Consider the following 24,415-nt stretch of genomic DNA (forward strand, 5'->3'; position numbering starts at 1 on the left):
CGACTGATATGTAGCTCGTGCATGTGCCATTTATACGTCAGTTCTGTGAAACGCTAAGGGTCCATCCATACCTTGTTAAAAAATTGATGTCAGGCCGGCCCGGTGGCTCAGGCGGTTAGAGCTCCATGCTCCTAACTCCGAAGGCTGCCGGTTCGATTTCCACATGGGCCAGTGGGCTCTTAACCACAGGGTTGCCAGTTTGACTCCTCGAGTCCCACAAGGGATGGTGGGCTCTGCCCCCTGCAACTAAGATTGAACATGGCACCTTGAGCTGAACTGCCTCTGAGCTCCAGGATGGCTCAGTTGGTTGGAGTGCATCCTCTCAACCACAAGGTTGCCAGTTCGATTCCTCGACTCCCACAAGGGTTGGTGGGCTGTGCCTCCTGCAACTAGAAACGGCAACTGGACCTGGAGCTGAGCTGAGCCCTCCACAAGTAAGACTGAAAGGACAACAACTTGATTTGGAAAAAAGGCCTGGAAGTACACACCGTTCCCCAATAAAGTCCTGTTCCTCTTCTCCAATAAAATCTTAAAAAAAAAAAAATTGATGTAAAAAAAAAATTTGATGTCAGTGCTCTCACCTTCACAAAGTTTCATGATATTACTTGTGAGCAGATGATAAGCTGCTTCCATTTCACCTAAGAAATGAATAAGCATCATACTTTTATATGAGGTTATTAAACAAGTTGTTAAGTAAACAACAACAAAAATTGATGTCACATTGCTATAGAAATTACTAAACACCCTTCATTTCTGAATTATCTTGTTGGGACTGGGAACTAACAGTTGTAGGAGGTACACTAGTGTGCAATTCACATTTTGAGTAGCACTGTTCTAGGAAGGTTTTATCTGTATTAAAATTTGAATCCCAGAACCAAATGCAGAACTTCAGGTTCAGTTTACTTCAAGGGAAATAGAAACGTGGGCAGCGTGGGTGGGGCGTGGGGCATAGAAACAGTAGGGCATTATCTCCCTTATTCTAGATACTTTTCTTCTACTAATGCAGCCTAAATGTGTGTGTGTGTGTGTGTGTGTGTGTGTGTGTTCACATCACTGTTGACTCAGAACTGTAAATGACCAAAATTCCCTGGGTGTTTTCAGAAGTGCCACTGTTCTGTCACATCCTCCTTCCACTTCTGCCCACCAGTTACAGTCCTCTTCTGCAGATGTGGTCAGAATTGGTAGTTGCCTGTGCATATTTCTAGAGAGATTCTTTTTATGTGGATACAAATGGTACCAGACACATGGTTACACACCTTACTTTTTTTTTACTACCTATGCGTATGTCTTGGAGAATCTTTTATATCAGTATATGAAAAGCTTCTTCAGTTCTTTTTAAGACTTCATAATGTTCTATGGTATGAATGTCTCCTATTGGTCTAACCAGTCACATATCAATGAATATTCACATAGTACCTAATCTTTTGCTATACTATCATTGAATAACTTTGCACATTCCTCATTTTCCATATTTAGTAATCTATCCTACAGTTATATTCTTCTTTTTTTTTAAATTAAAGTTTATTGGGGTGACAATTGTTAGTAAAGTTACATAAATTTCAGGTGTACAATTCTGTGTTACATCATCTATAAATCACATTGTGTGTTCACCACCCAGAGTCAGTTCTCCTTCCATCACCATATATTTGATGTTATATTCTTAAGACTGGAACTGCAGGGCCACTGGATATGTGGATATGAAATTTTGTTACATATTTTGGTGTAAATATGTTCCTGTTATACCTATTCACACTTCCACCAGCAATGTATGAGAGTGCCTGTTCATCTTAACTGCAGTAGGTAGAAGTAACCAACTGGTTTTTAATTTCACAAAGTTTGTGTAGGATTGGATGAATTAAACTCAAGCCAGAGGTTCTCCACCCTGACGATAATTAGTCATTTGTATTTTTGAGAGGCAATTTGGTCTCATGAATATCCAAATCCATGTAATAGTTAGACCATTAAAATAGAAATCAACTGTGTTTTAAAAACATAAATCTTCGGTTTCATTGCTTAATGCATTTAATTGGGAATTAATGCAGACATGCTTTTAAATGGGAAGCTAAACCGAATACCTCAATCATATTATTTACAATTGTTTTTGTGAAAAGTAATTGTGAAGGGGTCATTATTCATTTGTTGTGTTAGTGGGATAGAATCTAAAGATTCGTTAATTGAAAAAAAATATAGTAACGTGAGCCGCGTCTCTGACTCCATAGGGCCTGACCTCATTTACAAATGTGAGTTCCTCCGTGGAGGTCAGCCTTGATTCTGCTCAGAGAGAGCTACTTGTTTCTTGTTTCTTGTTGTGTGTGTCCGTGTGGTCTGACAGCAGGCCCCAGGTCCTGGCCAGTGACACCAATGTCACATTACTTCGGTGTATCCTTGAGGTAGCCACGCAACCAGCCTCCACTCTAGCTGCTTCCTTCTGATAGCTCAGCAGGTAATTGCATTTGCAGTCTGAGGACATCTGTTTCCCGCAGAGCAGCCCAGCGGCCCTGAATTCTGAAGCGCTCCATGAGAGCACGGGGGTGGGGAAGGGGCAGCCTTCCCCAAGGCCTTGTCACTGGCTCCCCTGGCCTGCATTTCATACGAGAAACAGCATATAGTTCACCGGGCTGAAATGTGTCCAGAAAAGAAATCTGACCTGCTGCCATGTGCCAGAGTATTCTGTGATCACAAATGAATGTTCTGATTTTCACTAGACATGCATCGGTGCTTTGAATTTCTTAGAGGAATGTTTTGGCCCTTGTCTCTGAGGCTGTGAAACAACAGTCTGGTATTGGGGTGGAAAAAGTTCCTCTTGACTGAAATATTTTAACTATGTTTATTGGTCTCCCAGTCTAAGCTGCCAGGTGGTAGTTTATTCCAAACTGATAGTAAGTCTATAGTACTCAAGCGTCTGGTATATTTTTTTGGTATTTTGAGGATTTTTGGGAAATATTTGGTTAAAAATATCACTCCATTGGCCATGGAAACTCTCCTATTTTATAGTAGTGGGTTTTCTTTCAATATAAAAGTTAATAGGTAATATTCTAAAGAGTTTTAGAACTCTGAAGGGATTAGAATTAATTTTCATCCTTGCACCATCCAATTTAGGCCCTCAGTTTTCTAACCACACGTTAGGATTGTAGTTGTTAAGTACAATATGGGCCCAATTGATTATCACCAACGCTGATACTGGTTACTGTAATTGAGAAGCTATTGTATTACTATCTGAAAAGAAATCTGTAAAGTGATAAAATACTGTATTTGTGATAAAGGGTCCTTGACTCTTTAAGGGCCGTAATTTAATCAGCAGCATGGGCTTTCTCTGTAAAGAGGACTAGTTTGGAAAGGGAATGGGGAAATGAAGCTGTTGCCAGGACCTTGAAAAGCAAAGCATTTTACAAAATAGATTCCATAATTAGTTGAGTCATTACGTCTCTGAAAAGGGCAGCCTTCTCTAACTACCAATCCACTCGACGACTTTTATTTCAAATTGATGCCTGAGGCTTTTTTGATTTTAAAAAAATCACCAGAAGAAAGAAAAAGTAAGACTTTTTTTTTAATATAAAAATGTAGGAAGTAGCATTTCAAGTAACATTTTTTCCTGTCTCTAAGCTGTTGGTGGAGATGAATTTCTTTTAAGGTCTAGTTCTAGTGCAAAAAGGATGCTTGCATTTTGACTAGCAGCCTGAAATGTTACTGGCTAGTGTGGATGTAGAGTCTGTTATTCAAAGATATTGTTTCTTTTTAGTTTTTTTACCCTAACGTACTATTTTTTATAAAAAACAAAATATTTTTGTCAGTTAACGAGGCTGCAATTCTATAGCAGTGCTCATCAACCAACTGCTCAATCTTATTTAATGTGAACTCATGCATTTTGGAACTTGCTGTCAACAAGTGTCTTTTTTTTTAAGTGAATTTCAAAGATGCCCCTTTTATGTCTCTTCGGACCATTCTAGATTATGGTAAATAGAAGCAGGCGCATGTGGAACCTTCCCTATGCCCTTCATTATTTTTATGAACCTAATGATACATATTATATTCTTTAAAATTATTATTCTCAGTATGGTACGTTATCTCCTTCTACTTTTACTCCTCCCACCCACCAAATGGCCAGTTATCTCTGTTCCTTTCTTCAGGCTCTATCAGCTTTAATTTGTCTTTATGAGAAAAGGGGATACACAGTCAACAAATATTGAATGAAAGATCTTTCTCTCCTTTATGCAATGACGTTGCTATGAGAATGCTAGTCTATTATTTAGAATATTATTAAAGAGACATCATTAGTCAAATAATTTCTAGTGTCTGCTTAGGACTCCGAGGGTTTATTGTTTATTCAACATCAGTTTCCCTGTATACCAAGCTTGAGAACATATAGTTCTGTAAACGTACAGTACTACATATGGATCGAGTCTACGAGTCTCTTAACCAATGATTTGTTTTTTTCATTCATTCTTTCCAGAAGCCCACATATGAAAGGCTTGTGTGTCAATTTTCTTTTTTTCCTGACCCTGATTTTATATCCCTTCTATTTTTTAGACACCTGAATTTACCTGACATAGCCTTTACAATTTAATAACTTGATGAAGAGATGATAGGGAACTTAGATTTAAAAATGGAATGAGCTGAACTTCCTATCTTCTGTAGGATCAACGAGGTTGCAAAGATAATGAATCAGTTTAAAATGCTGGTAAAACAAATGAAAATGGAAAGAGCATTTCACCCTAACTCCTTGAAAAGCAAATGTCGGTGCCCCTCGCTGGCTGCTAATGTTTTTGTCTTCACTTTCTATAATGATTTTAGGACTTGCTCAGTGCCGTAGAGGTGAGAGAAGCTCTTGAAAGGGAAGTGAAGATCTTCCGAGAAAGGCTGTTTGCTGGCCAGCAGGTCTGGGATGCCTCCAAGCAGGAGCTGAGCCTCTTGAAGAAAAGCTCTTGCGAGTTAGAGAAGAGTTTGAAGACCAGTCTGGATGCAGCTGCAGCCTCGCAGAGCCAGTTCTCCTCATTTAGGGAGAAAATTGCAGCCCTCCTTAGAGGCAGCTTGGGCATGATTGGGTCGTTGGAGGACACCATTTTGGAGAAGATTCAAGAAATGGTCAGTCAGGAAGAAAGCCAGAAACGGGTGAGTGGGTGATGGCTGTTTATAACCTTCTTAAGGACAGCAACCTCATTCATTTAGCATACTCAGTAAATGAGTTATCTGGGCTAGTTACAAATATCATTTAAATGTGGTTTTGTTGCTTCCAATTGTTTAGTATACTTACAAAGCCTAGAGAGTCACTCAAACGACAGCTAGCTATATTGTGGGTTCTAGAGTGAGACCTCCGGGGCTGAACCTGTCTCCATTGCAGACTCACTTGGGCATGTCCCTGAGAGGATAGCCTCTGAGATTTCATTTACTCTCCTGCCGTACAGGAACAGCCCAGGTTCCACACCCCTTGTCTGAAATCCCTGGGGCCCAATGTGTTTTTGAGTTCAGGATTTTTCAGGCTTTAGAAAGGTACAGCAGTGCACAGAAAGGTAATAGAGAAAGCAGTCATACACAGTCCACCTCTGTGGCATCAGGGACAGCAGCCTGTAATCAACCACATTCATTGTTCAGGAGCAGAACCTGTGCACATGTCCACCAGGTGTGATGGATGCCCTGAGGCTCTGAAAAGCCTCATGTCACTTTAGGTCAGTGTTTGCTGCTAAATCCAGTCAGGTCAACTTCATCAGTAAATGTGCTACAAAAAAAAAAAAAAAAAAAAAAAAAACCTGTCAGTTTTCAGATCCTTTTGGATTTTGGGATTACAGATAAAAGTTCCTAGACCTGTAACAATGTCTGTTCATTTAATGCTTATAGCAAATAGTAACCTGATTGCTCAGCTCTTATCAGATTATTGTTGCTGTAAGCATTAAATGAAAAAAAATGTTATCAAGTCCTTCACACACTGTCTGACAAGCAGCAACAATAAATATTAACTCTTGCTTCGCTTGCTTCTCCTCTCTTCCTCCCTTCTTCTTTCCTCCTTTTCACAATGTGTTGGTGCCTAGAACAGTATTTCAGGAGACCTGTTCAACAAGTGGAGAAAAATGGTTTAATTCACACATATGATGGAAGCTTGTTTAATTTGGTTATCTTGTTTATATTATTAATTATTATCATGTTCTATAAAGCTTTGCTTAGCCACGTCAACTTCAGCCCAACTCAGTTTATCATCAAATCCAATTTATTGAAGTCCTAATTAATGAGGTTTTAAAGTAAACAATATCCAAATTCTGTATTTCTTCTACCTTGCTTGTTTAAATGCTTGTTCAAAAGGGGAAAATACATGTTTCCATCCTTTAAAATGTTCCTAAAAATACCAGCGTGATCACTAACTCAAAATTCAGGGTGGCACTTGTAAAGTTCCTTTAGTGATAAAACATTTAAAATTCTCCAAAATTCACAGGTGCTCGAGGAGCAAACCTAGTGACTCCCCTTTCCAGTGTAGGATTCTCCTTGTGGATAAAACATGTTTGTCCTTGTAAGATGTTCCTCTCAGGTTTCTGACAGTAACAGTTTTTCTTGTGATTCAATACACGTATAGGTACGGGATTGGGCAAGGAAATTGTAAACTGAGAAAAACTTCATGCAGTTTCTTACCTTGACTAGTAATAGATCTACTTCAACAACTAATGGTTCTTTGCCGTTTCATTTTATTGGCTTCTCTCTTCGATTTTTCCAAATGTTTTCCGGAAACTATTTTAATTCAAGCATGTGAAACATGGCATAAAATTGTCCCCATGATGTATATGTTTATTTTCTAAAGCAAAATGATGTAAATTGGTTAAGCTGGATGGCCTTCCCCCACTTCCAATACAAATGAGAATGATTCAGTCTTTTTAGTGCCTTTGTCTGCCTTTACCACCCTGTAATTTTTTTCAATAGCCGCTCTCACTATTTAAAAGCCTGAAATCAAGCATATAGCTGGCATCTTCTGGGACTCATCTTCAAGTAAAATCAGGAGAAAATGGATTTCACATATTGTCTTAGAGATTTTTCTGAAGAATAGGAGCTTTACAAATTGATGAATGTGTTTGTTGAAGAGGCTACATACCCCTGCCAGCTGCCATGGCTAAACACACAGTCAACAGTTGAGTAATCCCCATGTGGAGGCCCAGCGGTGGGTTCAGACTGGACCTGGCACATTCTCTGCTTTGTGGCAGCTTCTACTTACTGATCATTGCTTTTCTTGTTTACCTCTTTGCTATTCATTTTTACTCTCATGTGTTTGCAGTTCTCAGTAGGATTCAGGATACCACCCACACTTTTTCACCACGTCATTTCTACTTGTTCCTGGCTTTTCTGCTTATAGCAAAAAATCTAACGTTCCTTTGAAAAAGCTTTACTACATCTTAGAGCAAGGGTTCCCAGCCTTGGCACAGTTGACGTCTTGGGCTGGATAATCCTTTGTTTTGGGGGCCATTCTGCGCCTACTTGGATGTTAAGCAGAATCTCTGTACTTCTACCCACTAGACACCAGTAGCGTTCTTCTTCCCTTCGACTCGTGACAACCAAAGATGTCTCCATACATTGCCAGATGTCTGTGGGAGGTGGAATCACCCCCAGCTGAAAACCACTCTTTTAAAGAAATGTTCTACGGTCGGGTTTCCAGGAATTCTAAATGAGTATTTAGATGTTATTTAGCCTTGAAATTATAGGACATTTGTAATTTCAGGACAGGTGTTTTTGAAATAATGATTTCTTGCACAATGACAGAAAGTTGTGACATTTTCAGGTTTTAGTTTTGAATTTTGAGGCAAAATTTTTTGTCCTGCTTTCAGATGTTTTCTAATTGGCTAGTCATCTGGATGAGAACTGATTATGTACAGGGAGGATTTGACCACGATTAATTTCAATGTCATTTCCTAAACTAAGGACAAATTAATACAAGTTCACAAACATTTAGCTAGACCTAAACTCTCTTGTTCTGCTTTAGGTACACATAAGGCTTTCTTTCCTCCACGGGAGTGTTTCTCAGTCTGGTGGCTGTGTCGGAGCTGTGGGGACCCAGCCTGAGGTGTGCCCCACAACCCCTCACTCCCCTTTCTGATCTGATCAGTCTGCTCTGTTCTTAAGCCTTCAGTCTACTAAGCCAAATATTTACCAAGAAGCTTCAGCAGACTTCCACTGACATTTCATTGTCCAAAATTCTGGTACATGGCCACCCTTGGGTATAAGGGCATTTGGAATAGTGAACAGACAGAGATTTTAGCTCTCTCAGGCTTTCTAGCGTATTCAATTCCTAGGATGGCCATAACCGTAACCATAACCATGGCCATAACTGGGGGCTTAAACAACAGCTGTTTATTATCTCACAGTTCTGGAGGCTAGAAGTCCAAAATCAAGGTGTCAATTGGATTGCTTTCTTCTGAGGCTGTCAGGGAGAGTCTGTCCTAGGCCTCTGGCCTAGCTTCTGGTGGCCTCAGGCTGCCACATGGCTTATGGATGGCATTCTCTCTGTGTCCTCATATCGTTTTCCTTCTATTTGTGTCTGTCTCTGTGTCCCTTTCTATAAGGATACCAGTCATATTGAGTTAGGGCCCACTCTAATGACTATACTTTAACTTGATTACCTTTGTAAAGACTGTATTTCCAAATAAGATCATATTCCGAGGTACTGGGGGGCTTCAATATATCTCTTTTTGAGGGACCTGATTCAACCCCTAATGAAAGTTGACATGCACAGAGGTGGAGAGGGTGGGGTTAGCAGGTCAATAGTGTTGTCCGCACATGCTGGCAAGAAGGAAGGAGACGGGCCGGCCCGGTGGCTCAGGCGGTTGGAGCTCCATGCTCCTAACTCCGAAGGCTGCCGGTTTGATTCCCACATGGGCCAGTGGGCTCTCAACCACAAGGTTGCCAGTTCGATTCCTCGAATCCCGCAAGGGATGGTGGGCTCCACCCCCTGCAACTAAGATTGAACACAGCACCTTGAGCTGAGCTTCCTCCCAGATGGCTCAGTTGGTTGGAGTGCATCCTCTCAACCACAAGGTTGCCAGTTCGATTCCTCGAATCCCGCAAGGGATGGTGGGCTCCACCCCCTGCAACTAAGATTGAACACAGCACCTTGAGCTGAGCTTCCTCCCAGATGGCTCAGTTGGTTGGAGTGCATCCTCTCAACCACAAGGTTGCTGGTTCAACTCCCGCAAGGGATGGTGGGCTGCGCCCCCTGCAACTAGAAAAACGGCAACTGGACCTGGAGCTGAGCTGCGCCCTCCACAACTAAGACTGAAAGGACAACAACTTGACTTGGAAAAAAGGCCTGGAAGTACACACTGTTCCCCAATAAAGTCCTGTTCCCCTTCCCCCATAAAAATCTTAAAAAAAAAAAAAAAGAAGGAAGGAGAATATGATTTCTGTTAGACCCGCTTCCTGGTAACTCATTTTATATGCCTCCTAAGTGAAAGTTATAACTTGAATAATCAGAAAAGAGTTGTTTATGTCCAAAAGGCACTGGTCCTTAAGTGACCCAAGTGGCTCTTTCTTCAGTTTAGAGCTCTTGTGTTTCCATTTGGTTTAATCTTAGTGCAAAAGTACCTCTCTGGGGAAATCAACAACTACTTGTCCTTGGGAAGTGAATTGATTCTTTTAGGGCATTATGACTTCACTTCCCCAAATCATGCTGCTTGTGTTTGAAGTGTAGTTGACTTCAGTGCCTTTTTTGTTTTAAAAAATTGAGGTATGTATTCTCTATTATAATCCCCTTTTCCTTCCCCCACATTCCCTACCTTTCTAGTGTTGAAATCCCTGGCACATCATTTTGTCCCACAGAATATCAGGGATATGTGAACAGATGATACTAAGAAAAAGGAAAAAAAAAGAAAAGAAATGCTTATTGACTTTTTAGACTTCTTCGTGTGAAAAACACACTACAACCTTTTTTGGTGGGACACATATGAGGTCTGACAATTAAGTTCGTGAACTTGTTGCAATGATGTTGCTGACCTTTTTTGATATCAGAGGGATTATTCATTATGAATTTTTACCAGCTGGACAAACAGTTAACCAAGAGAAAAATGCTGAAAAGGCTGTGTGAAAAAGTTAGACACCTGAATTTTTTGCCAACAATTCATGGCTCTTCTATCACGATAACACACCAACTCGCCGCAGGGCACTGTCTGTGAGGGAGTTTTTAGCCAGTAAACAAATGTCTATGTTAGAACAGCCTCCCTACTCACCTGATCTGGTCCCCAATGACTTCTTTCTTTACCTGAAGTTAAGGGAAATATTGAAAGGAAGACATTTTGATGATATTCAGGAAGACATCAAGGATAATATGATGATAGCTCTGAATGGCTTTCCAGAAAAAGAGTTCCAAAATTGCTTTGAAGGGTGGACTAGGTGCTGGTGTCAGTGCATAGCTTCCCAAGGGGAGTGTTTCGAAGGTGACCGTAGTGATATTCAGCAATGAGGCATGTAGCACTTTTCCTAGGATGAGTTCGCGAACTTAATTGTCAGACCTTCATATGTCCATTCAGGCACTGGCATTTGATATTCTCAAGAACTGAGTCAGATTGGAACATTAATTTATTTGAATTCATTATGTGAATTTAGCTTGGAAAAACCTTGGTGGTATCATGTGCACGGAGACCTAAATAAGCGTGGTGATGCACAGCGTCTGAGGAGGTTCTCAGCTCTTTGACCCTCTCTGGACACCAGGATCTTGAGAGGGCAGTCGGTAGAGTCTGCACAAGTCAGCCATCTACATATAGATGGTTTTAAAAGTCGTACTCTGCTGAGTCTTCAAGTTTCATGAAACACTCTTGGGTCCACACAGGGTGAGGGTGCAGGAGGAACCCTGTCATCTGTGATTCAGCACATTTGTCCCTTACTTGTCCTTCTCAGAAAGACTTCTAGTTGAAAAACAGGCTGTGTGGGTTGGAAATAGTGAGAAACATGACATAGGACAAGTCTCCAAGGGCTCCTTTAACTCTGAAACCAAAGCATAGGATTGGCCGACCCAGCGTGTGGTGTATTAATACTGATGATAAAAATGAATGCAGTGAGTTGCGCTTCAGTTGGGTGTGAAGTACTGTGGTACTCAGCTTATCTAAATGAGCTCACCGAAGCATCGCCAAGTCGGTGTTTCAGGGACATTAATTACTTGCTTCGGGTAATAGGCTGGTAAGCAGTCGGGGGGCATTTGAAATCAGGCCTGTTTGACGCCCAAGTCCTTGTCCCACAGCTGGGTCTGTATCAGGATCTCTGCTTCTTCCTTCAGGGTCATTATCCCTCCCATAGTCTAGCTTCCTGCATTTACTTGAGGTGTCATCTTCAAAATGGAGTCTTTACTGATTGATTTCTATGGAAGACTGTGCTTTCCTCTGGTAAGGGCTGCAGCGTGCTGACTGGGGCTAAGTGATCACACAGCTCTCCATCTCTCCAGTTGAGGTTTGCTGTGTCTCTTTTCTGAGTTCATTCTCTTTGCTTGGTCAACTGTGGGATAGAAATGTTGAAGGATCTTCAGGTAGAAAGACTCATTTCCTACTTGGAGTCAAATGTGAAACCACATTTCTTCCTGCACAGAAACGTGCCATACCTTGTATAATATACTATCATTAAACAGTCCCCCAGGAGGCAGTGTCCCCTTGGGGACATTGTTTGGTGGCCACTGTTCTGTAGGTTACTTTGTATGTTTTGCCAAGACATGCACACCTTTCTGTTGCACTAAGATCAGATTTCTTATTAGCTAAGGGTAGGACATGAAAAATGAGGATTCTCATATTCTGTAATGAAATTCCAAATTTTTTTTGAAAATGGAATTCCTTGGATGGGGCACTAAGCAGCGTGCCGTCAGGTATCTGATTTCAAGCACCCACAGAAGTATAAAATTAATTGAAATACAGGCTTGGGACCTAGAGAGCCCCAGAAGCATAGGATTAGAGAGTTTAAGATCAGGTAGCCTAACATTCCTGATTGTAGGAATAACTTTCTTAACAAACGGTTGGCCAACTTCTGGCCATCTCCAGCGACTAGGAATCTACTACCTGACATGGAAAAGTGCTTAACATAGGAAGTAAAAACAAAAACATAAAATGGCAAATATAATCTATATCTCAACTATATTTGAATGGTACATAAAAATAAATTGTTTGAAAATATTAATAGTTGTTACCTCTCGGTGGCGGGATAATGGGGATTATTATTACTTTTTTTGCTGGTTTATACATTTTTTTTGTCCTTAATGAGTCTTTTCAATGGGCATGTATTACTTTGTAATTATGGGGACCAGGGAAAGATTTTTCCTTATATGGAAGTGAAATTCTTTCTCTGATTTACACCTGTTGGTCCTCAACTTAAGCTCTTAGGACAACTCAGAGCAAATCCCATTATCCTTTCAAAATATTTGAAGACAGCTTGAGTATCTTCTTGCCCTGAAGCATGATTGTTTGTGGATAGGCGAGCAAAAATTGTTTTTTAAAACTGAGATCGCAAATCTGAAACTGTCAAGATATTTCAGTTTCTGTGAGAAGGGTACTGAGTATTATGTAAATATCTACTACTTTTTTCCTTTTGTCTTCCAAAACAAACCACCTCTGATTGGTGATGAAACAAAATTTATCACTTCAAACTTGGTGTTTTTATTGAATTTAACATTTTCTGAAAACTGGATTTGCTAGAATCCATCTGAGTATTCTCAAAGTGTACCTGAGGTCTTTGGTAAACTTATGTTCTCCATTTAAGGGATGGTCAGGACAAAGAGCAATTCCCGGGAAGGTGGAAGCATTGGGCAAATTAGGGGGTCGTGAGAGTGCTGGGGCCATTAATGGAGAAGCAGACCTTGTGTTACAGAAGAGGAGATAGTCATCAGATTCTCTTGCTTGCTTGTGTATTGCCATTGACCCTATTTAAAGTCACCATATTAAAGGAATTTGGAACTTTCGAGATTTAAACGATAGCATTACTTACATAACTGTGCAGCCCAGAGGCAACACCCCTGAAGTTTAGTGAAGGAATAACCAATACTCAATAGAAAATTGAACAAAAGCTTGTAGAAATATCTTTATGCATTTGAATGTACTGACAACTTCTCAAGGTTACTTACCATGATTAAGTCACTGTATGTATAGTCTTTAATCGTCTATCTGTGGTGGGAGAGTTTCTCTGGAGAATGACACTTTTATAGGCTTTAAAAGTACTTTCTGTCTGAACTCTCTTTCCAACTAAGCTTTGAAAATCCTAAGTTAATGGCAGTGGTAGGGGTAACTAAATATGATCCATAAATATTTATCGAGTAACTTCTTTGAGGAATTATATAAACGTTAAAAATACCAGTCAAAAATATTTTATTAGATAATGAATGCAGATTTATTTCAACCAGAGGCAAATACATCCATCAATTATCTGTTTTTAATTAAATTTTTACAAAGAATCTGGAAAAATTGGTGTTATAAATAATATGTTGCTTGTGCTAAGCACTTGGATTTTAACACTTTGTTGCATCTACAACAGGGCTTATTCCTGTTGTTTCTTTGTTTCCAGATGGTCTCTCAGCTTGAAGCTCAAATATCTGAGCTTGTTGAAAGGTTGGAAAACGAGTCTGAGTTTCACCAGAAAGCTCTACAGAGAGCCCAGAAAGCAGAGGACAAGATGGAGACTCTTCAGGGTCAGCTGACACACCTGGAGGGAGAGCTGGTTTCGGGAGATGTTTTGCGAGACAACTTGAATTTTGAGAAACAAAAAGTAATAACCTGAGGGCATGTCCATGGATGGACACATCTGTTGCACTATAAAATGTTACCCTAAAATATTCTGAATTTTGCCGTACTTTGATAGATTGGTTAAGTTCCTGAGTCATGAGTCAATTTCAAGGAACAATGGATATTGTTTTGGGGTCTCTTCCTATTGTTTAGAGCTTCCTTGATTTAAATTAAATCTAATAATTCAACTGAATCTAATTAAATCCAACAGGTATTTGTTGAATACCTGTTATGTATGAGGCCCTGAAGGTTTGGAAGGTAAGATATGAAGGACACAGTTCTTGACCTGAAATGGCTCATAATTCAATAGAGGAGACAGGCATTCCAATAATTTGCTGTGCTATGAGCGTTATAATAAATGTATTGATTTATGAAGCACTGTAGAAGCCCAGTGAAAGGAGTGATAACTTCTATACAGGAGGATTTTACAGGGAGAAGATAATGAAGTTTGTCTTTGAAGTATAAGTAGGATTTTAGTGGAGAGAAGGGCCGCACACTGCAAGGAAAACAGTTTGAAAGCTTGTACGTGCATCGTATAGTCAGAGAACGCAGCGTAGTTATTTCCATATGGCTGGAACATGGTGTTCTGGGTGGGGCTATGGCAGGAGAGAAGACAGGAAGGGCTTGGATTACAGAGACTGAATATTCTTTATTCTGTAGAATATGAAGTATCATAAGTGACTTTGAACATCTCAATATGTTAGAAAGCAATATGATGTCACTGTGGAGCCGAGATTGCAGTGGTGATAACCCAGTGGGAGAGAAGGGCCGTAGACTGAGAATAGACAGGGTCCACGCTTAGGATTTGACTATGGGACAATCATCCGTGACCTCCGAGAGGCAATTTTATTAGCATGGTGGGGAACAGAAGCCAGTTGGCATTGGGCTCAGGGGTGACTCTGAAGGGAAGGGATAGAGACTTTGACCAAAGAGAAAGGAGGTGGGGAGCAGAGGCTGTGAGAAACGGGATCAAAGAGGATCAGTTTTACTGGACATAATGGGCAGGTCTGTGTTTGTGGGTCACAGGAGTTCCTCGGGGGAAAGGAACGAGAGACGCGTGGGATCAAGAGCATAGGTACAGAGTTTGGCATGGAAAATACTCTTAGGTTGAAAAATCTGTTCTCTGGAAACTCATTTATTTTCATTCTCCTGTACTTAAAAAGAATGGAGGAAGCATCATGCCTATGTGGAGGGTTGGTGTGCAAAGGTACATAAAAGGTGTCTGTGGGAAATCTAGTCTAGAGAATGAGACAGGCAAATCAGGACCAATCAGAGCTCTAGCGAAAGGGTGTATAAAATTTGACAGGAGCTCAGATGAAAGAGCAACTACTTCTTTCCTATCTCTGTGTGTGAGGAAATAAGCTGTTTTCACACAAGAGGTGGCATCTGTGAGGGGCTTTAAAGAATGAGTAGGAATTTGTCAGGCAGGAGAGGTGGGAAAGGGATTTGAGGCAGGGGGAACAGCAGGAGGGATGAAAGAATGGAAGTGTGAAAAGACTGCTTAAGAGGCGAGACACAGCGGCACTTGGTGAGACTGGAGGCAGGAGGCGCTTCTGCAGGCAGGCAGATGTCACTGAAGTGGTCAGGCTAATTGCTCGAGGCTTTATCCGATGGGTAAGGGGCAGCCATAGAAGGTTTCTGAGGACAAGAAAGGTTTCTCTGAAGGCAGAATCGGAGGGTCTAGAGACTAAAGGTAGGGAGCCCAGTTGGGGATTCTAAGAGTAGTCCAGATCAGAAGATAATATGGGTCCGGAGCAAGTAGTGGTTTTATGAATGAAGGGATGGATTTGAGAAATTTGGGAGGGTGAAGGGAATTTTTCTATCAGATATCTGAAAAAGGTGTGTTGGTTGAAATTTTGAGTTTGAAAGGAAATATTGCACCTGGGTATAATATGTCAGATTGGAAGAAATCTGACTGCTGGACATCTCTACCTAGATGTTCCACGAACACCTTGCCCTAGACATCTTCAAAATAGAAATGATTATGTCTCCTTAGATTTGCCCTTCTCCTGCCTCACTGATGACACAGTAACCTGCCTCCGGTTACCAGAAGCTGGAGAGTCATCCTCAGTGCTTTCCTCCTTTCAGTCAGTTCCTAAGTACTATAAATTCCATCTCCTTAATTCCCTACTACGCTCCTCCCCGTCCCTATATTTAGTAGCAGTGCTTTGATTCAGAGCATTATGATGTTCTCCATGGACTATTGCAAACAGCCTTCTCAGCGACCTTTACACTGCTGCAGGGGATGTCTTCCTAATCCGCTTCGTAGTTTTAGCTTTCCCCATCTTACCCCTGGCCAGGGCGCTCTGTGGCCTTCAGCATCAGCAGTAGATTCCTTCTTCCCAGGAAGATCTGTGACCTGGCCAGTTTCCCTCTCCGGGCTCCCCCTTACCTGCGATATGTCTAGCCAATGGTGACAAACTCAGTGGCGTCCCATGCCCAGCAGGGCTCAGGTAGAGTGTGTGGTGAGTGGTCGCCGAGTCCAAAGACATCCACATTCAAATTTGTAAAAAGAGTTGCTTGGCCAAAGAAAAATGCCCCCTTGTATCCCATATTATACATTGCCATTTTGTACTTGCATATGCCTCCCACATTGTACATTGCCATTTTCTCTGAGAAAATGTTCTCCTTACCTTCTTCACCTGGTGATAACTGTCCCTTCAAGACTCAGCTCCACTGTCACTTCTCTGGAAGTCTTCCCTAGACACTCCATTCTCCTTCTTGCAACACATGCCTGCATCTGTCACAACACGTATCACCTGTATTGCATTTATTTTCTAATTCATCTTCTGCAATCAACATCAGCTTCTGGAGGCCACGGGAAATTTTTTTTCTGGGTTTCTCCAGGGGCTTAGGAAGAGCCAATAAATGTTATTTACATTATAGAAGAAACATATCAAAGGCAAGAAATTTAGGTAGATTGGTATCTCTTCTTTCATTATAATGACTCATTAATTTTAGTTGCGATTGTGCCAAAATAACGCTCAGTTATGAAAGCAAATTATGTAACCTGATTCTGTTCCTGGTGAATTTCCCATAGACAACTGCTTGTGAACTGCGTGTTCTAGTAAGGATAGCCAACACGTAAAATTGAAAAGCAAAGTTTAAGTTTAAATACAGGTAATTGAGTTTTACACAAATAGAATAGGATATAGTCATGCTGAACTGTGATTCAAATGAACAAAATAGATAGTCATCCTTTCAGCAATCCTAACTTTCTGAGATGTCGCCAAGATTCGTGAAATGAGCATGTCCTCTGTGGGGTCTTGGCTTGGGGCTGTCTTAAATGAATCCCTTTTTGCCTGCTGGGGATTCTTGCATGCTGAGTGCATGAGTCACACGTGAAATACAGTGTTTCCTCCAAATAAGACCTGCCTGGACAATAAGCCCTAGCATGATTTTTAGGGAGGACATCCCCTGAACACAAGCCCTAATGCATCTTTTGGAGCAAAAATTAATGTAACACTCGGTCTTATTTTCGGGGAAACACGGTAGTAAAAGAGGCTTTTGTATCTTCACATGAAAGGTACTGACTCCATTTGATTTAAAATACAAAGAATAGCAGTTATTTCACTTACATTCACACAGGCTAGCAATGAAAAATTCCCAGGGGAGAGCTAATAAGCATTAAGAAGTGACAAACTAATGACGCAGAGACAACAGCAATCTGTGGCCTTGCAGCATCATAAGCGACATTTGTAATCACTGTGACATATAAAGGAGAGATCAAATTTTATATATGCTTTTTAGCAAAACTGCAAAATACACACTTATAAATAATTTCATCCCGATGATTAGAATAGAGCTAGTTCTGGGCTTTCAGGTGGCATGTGTCAGTCATCGGGAAATTATACTTCTGTAAACATGTAAGTGCCTGAAAACCCCAGATGTGTTCTTGTAATGAGAAGAAAATCTCAAAGATAGAACCTAAATCATGAAATGATGACAACTCATTGATTGATTTACTCAACAAGCAAGCACTTAGCAAGCATTGCTCCACGTCTGTGGTAGCCAAAACAGCCACAGAAATCAAGTGCAGGAAGATCCCAGAACAGTTTTGTAACGTCAACCTGTTAAAATATGATCCTGGACTTTTCTGATACTGCTCTATTTTAGAATGTTGTTCCCTTTAACTGTGACACTCTTAAAGACATTTTCTAAAGCATAATAATAATAATAATACGTCGTCCAAGTTAATTTGTATGGAGAGCTTTGCTTTTGCAGTGATCTGTAGAACCCCAGAAGAGTAATGTGGCAACTGGTTAAGTCCTATTTTCCTCCCTTGAGGCCAGGGCTCAGTGGGGTGGGCAGAAGTTGCCGTGGAAGGTGTGGATGAGTGGATCCAGGGGCGAGGTTAGCCTGTAGCTAAGCAGAGAGATGGAGACATAGTCAGGAACATGCCAAATTCGTCACATGGCAGGATTATTGAAGAGTGTAAAATACTAGATTGAACATCAGGGATACCGACCAGGAGAGTCAAGAGAAATTGGACAAGGAGCAGGACGTGGAACTGGCAGGGTGGTTCAGGAATTCTTACCAAACTTTGGAGTCGGGAAGGGCTTATGCTGGGTTTACGAGAACTACCGGTAAACTTAGGAGAAAGAGAAGGATTCTGTGAGATCACCTGTTAACTTTATTTTTGTGTCCCCTTTTCACTTGTGTTCTTGGGTTTAGTATCTTAAGTTTCTGGATCAGCTCTCAGAGAAAATGAAATTGGACCAGATGGCTGCTGAACTTGGCTTCGACATGCGTCTGGATGTAGTTTTAGCTCGCACGGAACAGCTGGTCCGCCTCGAGAGCAGTGCAGTCATTGAAAACAAGACTATTGCCCACAATTTACAGAGAAAGGTAGGGGAGATTGAAACTTGTTTGTGTTGAGAGAAGGAGTTTCTGAGAAACTTCAATATTGAAATGTAACTTATCCCCACCATATTTACCAATGTGGCTAGGAAACACATTATCAAAATATGTATTTAGAATCTCTATTTCAAGTCTGAAGGGATGGTAAGTGCACCGAAGATTATGCTTAACTGAGTAATAATGACCCAAAGTAACAGCTTAAACAAGTAGAAGTGTTTTGTTTTTCCTTTTCTCACATGAGTTCTTGGAGCTAGACAGCTTAGGGCTAATGTGGCAGCTCTAAGTTTTCAAGGAACCAGGCTCCTTTCAGCTCATTAATCTCCCATTCCTAGGGTGGTCCATGTCCTTGGTACAAAGTGCTGCCTACAACCAGTATATCTGAGTTGTAGAAGGTTGTAGAAGAAAAAGGGATGAAGAAGAAGGATGCAAAAGAGCAGGTGTGAGCTGTCTTTTAAAGGAGGGTTCCCAGATTTTGCTATGTGAACTTGTGTTTATATCCCATGGTCAGAATATGTTCTGATGGTTAAATCTAGCTGCAAGGGAGGCTTGAAACTGTAGTCTTAACCCTGCTAGCCATTTGCTTCACTAGAAAAAGGTACTGTTTCTATTACTATAGGAGAAGAGGAAAACTGGGGAGCATCTAGCAGTCTCTGCCTTTACAAGCTCTATTGCACTAGAAAGTAGAGAAAGGAGAATAGCTGACTTTTCACTCACTCAAAGGAAGCGTTGGAAACTGTTTAGACTAAATGAATGAATGGGCGAAAAGGATAAAAATATAATTATTAGTTATATAATTATTGGTATTGGGGAAAGGAAAATATGTGTCCTAATAGTAGTTCTTAGGAGAAAATTCTATGGTAGAATTATAGTGTGCAGACTATGTAATGAGTCACATTTGGGTTCTTAATTTGGCTCCACCAGGCTTTGTGACCTTGGGCAAATTACATACCTCTCTGTCTCTATCTCCTTATATTTAAGATGGGCATGACACCTACTTCATGAGGTTGTAAATTTTTAAATAGTATTTTGAACTCTTGGCACATAGAAGATGCTCTATTCACATTTGACCTCCTCTCCATTTCTCATATCTTTGGGAGTATTTTATTAAAGAAAGCAGACAAACCCTGTTACCATCAGAGACATTAAATTGAGCTACAATTCTTTGTGACGTTCTCCTCAAATAATTGAATTTTTTCTCAATATCTAACACCATTTCTTCTTAAGTATGATGTAATTATTAAAATTACTGGTGTGCAGACTTACCAGTGTACATTGGCAGAAGAGTGGAGTTTGACATGATGAAGTTCAAGGAAGGGAAATTAGGTAGAGAAATATTAAAAGGGCCTTGTTAAAACAGGTCTGGTCATTGCTGTCACCATTAGGCAAGAAACTCACCCCGGCTCCTGTTTCAGTAAGTCCTTCACTCCTCCGAAAACTTTACAAATGCAGAGTCTGTAATTCGGGAAAATGTGAGTCTTCAGCTCCACTATTCTATAATTCCACATGATTCTTCTGATACCTAATGCTTGCAACAGATGAAACAGGTTTCTGTACTTAATATTTCTCTCACTAATGATGACATGTGAAGCCCAGAAGGAGTTTTCCTCTCTCTTAGAGTCCATAGTCTTTTTCTAAAACTCACTATAATTTCCTTCATTAAGTTTAGTTGTCAATGATAAATGCTGTTTGAAGACCTTGTTCTCTGCTTGGTTTGTGAATGATAGAGGCCAGGCATATAACAAAGACACCAATGAACGAAAACTTTCTTCAGGTCTCTTCTAGTTCTAAGATTTTAGCTATATAAAGAAAGCTTTCTTTAAAATCTCCTTGGTATAGCTTACTTTAAAAAAATATATCAGCTCTCATGTTTGGTGTCACTCAGTCTGGTTCTAAGGGATTGAATATAGTTAGTCTAGGTTTTTGGTACTGATTTAAACCCTATCTTCTTTCAGAAAAGACCAGGGCAATTATAGTTGCCATTGGGGTGTTGGAGAGGATTTTTTCTCTTTGTCTTATTATTTTCTGCTCTTGATAATCCCATTTTAGTCATTTAAAAGGCTATCTTACATTTGTGTTATAATAATAATAAAATTTATATTTTATTACTTTTATTATTACATAGTGTTGGAGGGAATCATATGTTGAAAGCCTACTTCTCTGTGCATTTTCTGTGGCTCTTTTGTCTCAGACTTTGCAGCTCAATATGAATTCTTGGGAAAAATAGGACTAAAAAATATAATCACGAAAAGGAATCCGATAACCTTTTTTTTGATGGTTTAGACATTAGTCTTACTGAAGTGTGAATAAAGATCAATATGATCTCAGTAATTTATTTATATTTACTGACTGCTCAATTAGTATTTTAAAAAAACCAACCATTTGTGTCAAACCAGCTAAAGACCCAGAAGGAAAGACTGGAGAGCAAGGAACTGCATATGAACCTCCTGCGGAGGAAGATAGCCCAGCTGGAGGAGGAGAAGCAGGTGCGGACAGCCTTGGCTGTGGAGAGGGACGAGGCCAATCTCACCGGACGGAAGTTACAGAAGAAGGTAGAGAGGCTGCAGAAGGAGCTGAGCGTGTGTCGAGAATCGAACACTGAGCTCAAAGCCAAACTGGCTGACACCAGTGAGCTTAAGGCAAGTGCTCAGCTTCCTTTCGTGGTTGCTTTTTGCTAGTTGATGTAAACGTTTATGGAAAAGACTGACCGCCTTATCACGGGGACACCAGGAAAAAAAAAAAAAGATGAATAACTTCCTCTGATTTTTTTAGCGTTGTGGGAAAAGTGCAAAAAGTACACACACCAGCATATTAGGTCCACTTAGTGTCTCTTCAGTGTTTGAAATGAAGCTGTACTGGCTGTGTAAAACATCAGTCAAAAAGGGGGCTGTTCAGTAATGGAAAGAAAAACACTTGTTGAAAGTGTGGGTGACCGTGATATTAGGGATCGTGTTGGGATTCATCATGTGGGAATTTGCTTTGGAAGAAATGAGACATGAACCCGCTGTTCACTGGGGAGAGTCAGGCAGGCCCTGGTGTTGAGTGTCATACTCGGCGAGTTGCTTTGTCCCTGGTGAGGTGGGCGGACAGATCGGGGAGATGTGCTTCCGGGGTCGCAGGGGCTCAACTGCCAGTGAATACAGAGAAGAAAGGAATTAAAACTTAAAGTTTAGTCAGAGTATTCAAATGCCATGCATGTGTGCCACTGGCAATAATGCGTAACTTCACGTGCCCGCATCCTCCCTGGCCCCTTGGCATGTCAGGAGTACACCTGACAGTAACGTCCTGGTTCTTTGTACACAAGTACTCTGAAATGGACTTCCAGAATGTTTCCAGGACTGGAAACAAACCAGTAGGGAAAAGGAATCTGGGATTAAGCCAGCCCATGAATATGTGTAGTGGGGACAATATTTTAGAAGACATTTTCCACCATAATTTCCCTCCTAAGTAATTAGTTCTTTTGCTCTGAAGCCCTTCTAAGTTGAGGCTTATTTCCCTAGAGAAGGGGAGGGCAGACACGACCCAGGGGAGGGGACTTATTAGAACACAAAGGAAAGCATCTGAAGGGGTCTCATGCGTGGTGAGGGGCTATCAGGCTAAGTACCCTCAATGGGCCCTCACCTCACACCTGACTTTTGGGAAGTGTGTGCACTGAGGTAGAATTTCTGCTTAGCATGCAGCTGCTCCCACCCTGGCTGGAAGGGCCTGCAGGAGGTGCTGAGGCAGCGGCCTAGGTTGCACCCTGATTCGTTTGCACTTGAGGGGGATATGGAAGGTAGCAAAAGTTGCATGCTGGAGAGCTCATGGCAGCAGGTGGGCTGACTCTGCATCAGCGGCTTTGGGGCAGGTCACCTAAGCTATAATCCAGTGGCAGTTACAGCCAAGCCTTGGATTAGTAAAGGCCGGTGGCCAGGCCTTGACCTTGATCAGTGAACCCTCACAGATTTCACCAGTTAGATATCAGATACAGGGAAGATTCAGGGTCAGCTTGAGGAGCAGAGTCACCTCTCCTAACACCACAAGGATTTTCCTTCACCCAGACACCATCTTAGGAAGAAGAGAGGGAGAGAAGAATCCTTGAAAGATTGAGAAATACATGAATGATAACAAGTTTTAAACCAGAAGAAATGCAGTTAGTTACAAGCTACCATCTGTTCTCAGAGTTTGGGACGATGGTGATGGCAAGATGGTTTTGGAGGCTGGCAAGTTCAAACTTTGCAGGATGGGCCAGCAGGCTGGAAACCCACATTGCAGTTCAAGTCCAAAGGCTGTCTATTGGCAGAATTCCCCCTTGTTCAGGGGGAGTCAGTCTTTGGTTCTTTTCAGGCCTTCAACTGATTGGATGAAGCCCACACACATTTTGGAAGGGCAATCTGCTTTACTCAGAATCCACTAATGTAAATGTTAATCTCACCTTAAAACACCCTCACGGAAATATCCATAATAATGTTTGACCAAATATCTAACCACTGTGGCTGACACATAAAGTTAACCATCGCAGTTCCTTTTTATGGCTGAATAATATTTCAGTGTATGGATATATCCCATTTTGTTTATCCATTTAGTGCCTGATGGACATCTGGATTATTTACACTTTTTTGGCTATTATGAATAAGACTATTTTGAGCATTTATATGTCTGTTGCAAAACCATGTTGATGACCTTGACTCCTAGGCTGTCCAAATCTCCCTCTTTAAGACCCAGATGGTGTATTTTCCCTGAATTCTAGACCAAGAAAAAGTAGACCTTTCCTGATGAATTTAACATTAAATTTTAGGTTGGCAAGCAAAAAAAAAGTATTGTAGAAATCCCCTTTTGAAAGAAAAGTGTTCTTTCACAAATTTCTCCTCCCTGTGTTGAGTCAAAATAATTTTATTATAATATTACCTACATAGGTAGAAATGTAACCCTACATAGACATTTCTTAATCTTATTACATTTTTACTTATAAAATCCAAAGCAATTTAGAAACCAAAATGAAGTATAAAAATTGAATTAAAAAAACTTAACAATATTAATTCAATCAGCTAGATTATGTTAGTTTACTAAAAATAACCATTAATAAGAATGTATGTGGTGCCAACTGCTTATGGTTCAGGTTCTTTTGATCTTGGCATGCCTATAATTTATGTAGCCTAAGGGCAGAGGCACTTATTCTGCTTTGTGCTTTATTTTATCACTGCAGAAACTTGGTACATACACCGTGAACATAGTTTCGCCTTCACTTGGGCACCATTTATGCATTAACGCTACCTTTGTTCTTTTCTCATTTACCTAGGGAATTAAAGTAGAACTTTTGATTGGCATAGAGGTCATATGCTTAAGTGCCAGTGCAGGCTGTGCAGTCGTCTGGCAGAATTCCAGAGGGTCTGAAAAATACTTCGTGTAGCTCATGTAATGCCAGTGGCTTCGTAGCCTGCACTGGTTATGATTCATCTCAGCTGAATATATTGAAACACTGCCATCATAGCAGTGGTGTAGACAGGACAGATGTTTCTTCCTTTCTCACTGGAAAGCAGTGTGGAAGTAGACATTCTATACTTAGTGGGATGGCTCCTTGGCCACCAGCCACCCTGGCGTGTTCCGTGTTTCTGCTTCACCATCTTAGCACTAGCTTCCATCCTCAACACCCACTCTTGTGCAAGCTGGCTGCGGAGACTCGAGCCACGTTCCAGTCACCAGGAGGAGTGAAGGTGGAAGGACACCTTGGATGCCACTTTCCAGGAGCAATAAAACACTTTGTATCTCTCCATTGGCCAGCACTAAGTCCCTGGACCTCACTTAGATAAGGTCTGCCTGAGAAATGGGGTTTTACTCTGTGCAGTATGAAAGAAAGGAAGATATTT

The 24,415-nt window shown here is 40.9% G+C and overlaps 1 protein-coding gene across 2 annotated transcripts in view; it reads left to right on the top strand.

The window, feature by feature from the left end:
* CCDC170 (coiled-coil domain containing 170) overlaps positions 1 to 24,415 on the top strand; it is an 80,310-nt gene that overhangs the window by 46,774 nt on the left and 9,121 nt on the right. Inside the window, exons 6-9 of one of the 2 annotated variants that reach the window (XM_033103031.1) lie at positions 4,792 to 5,109; positions 13,495 to 13,695; positions 18,387 to 18,560; positions 20,966 to 21,208. In XM_033103031.1, the coding sequence (XP_032958922.1) occupies positions 4,792 to 5,109; positions 13,495 to 13,695; positions 18,387 to 18,560; positions 20,966 to 21,208 (936 nt within the window). The remainder of the gene's footprint in view (positions 1 to 4,791; positions 5,110 to 13,494; positions 13,696 to 18,386; positions 18,561 to 20,965; positions 21,209 to 24,415) is intronic. The other variant, XM_033103032.1, reaches the window with a different exon arrangement.

Source organism: Rhinolophus ferrumequinum, chromosome 3 (assembly GCF_004115265.2).
Source record: "Rhinolophus ferrumequinum isolate MPI-CBG mRhiFer1 chromosome 3, mRhiFer1_v1.p, whole genome shotgun sequence".
In the NCBI taxonomy this organism is placed as follows: domain Eukaryota; kingdom Metazoa; phylum Chordata; class Mammalia; order Chiroptera; family Rhinolophidae; genus Rhinolophus; species Rhinolophus ferrumequinum.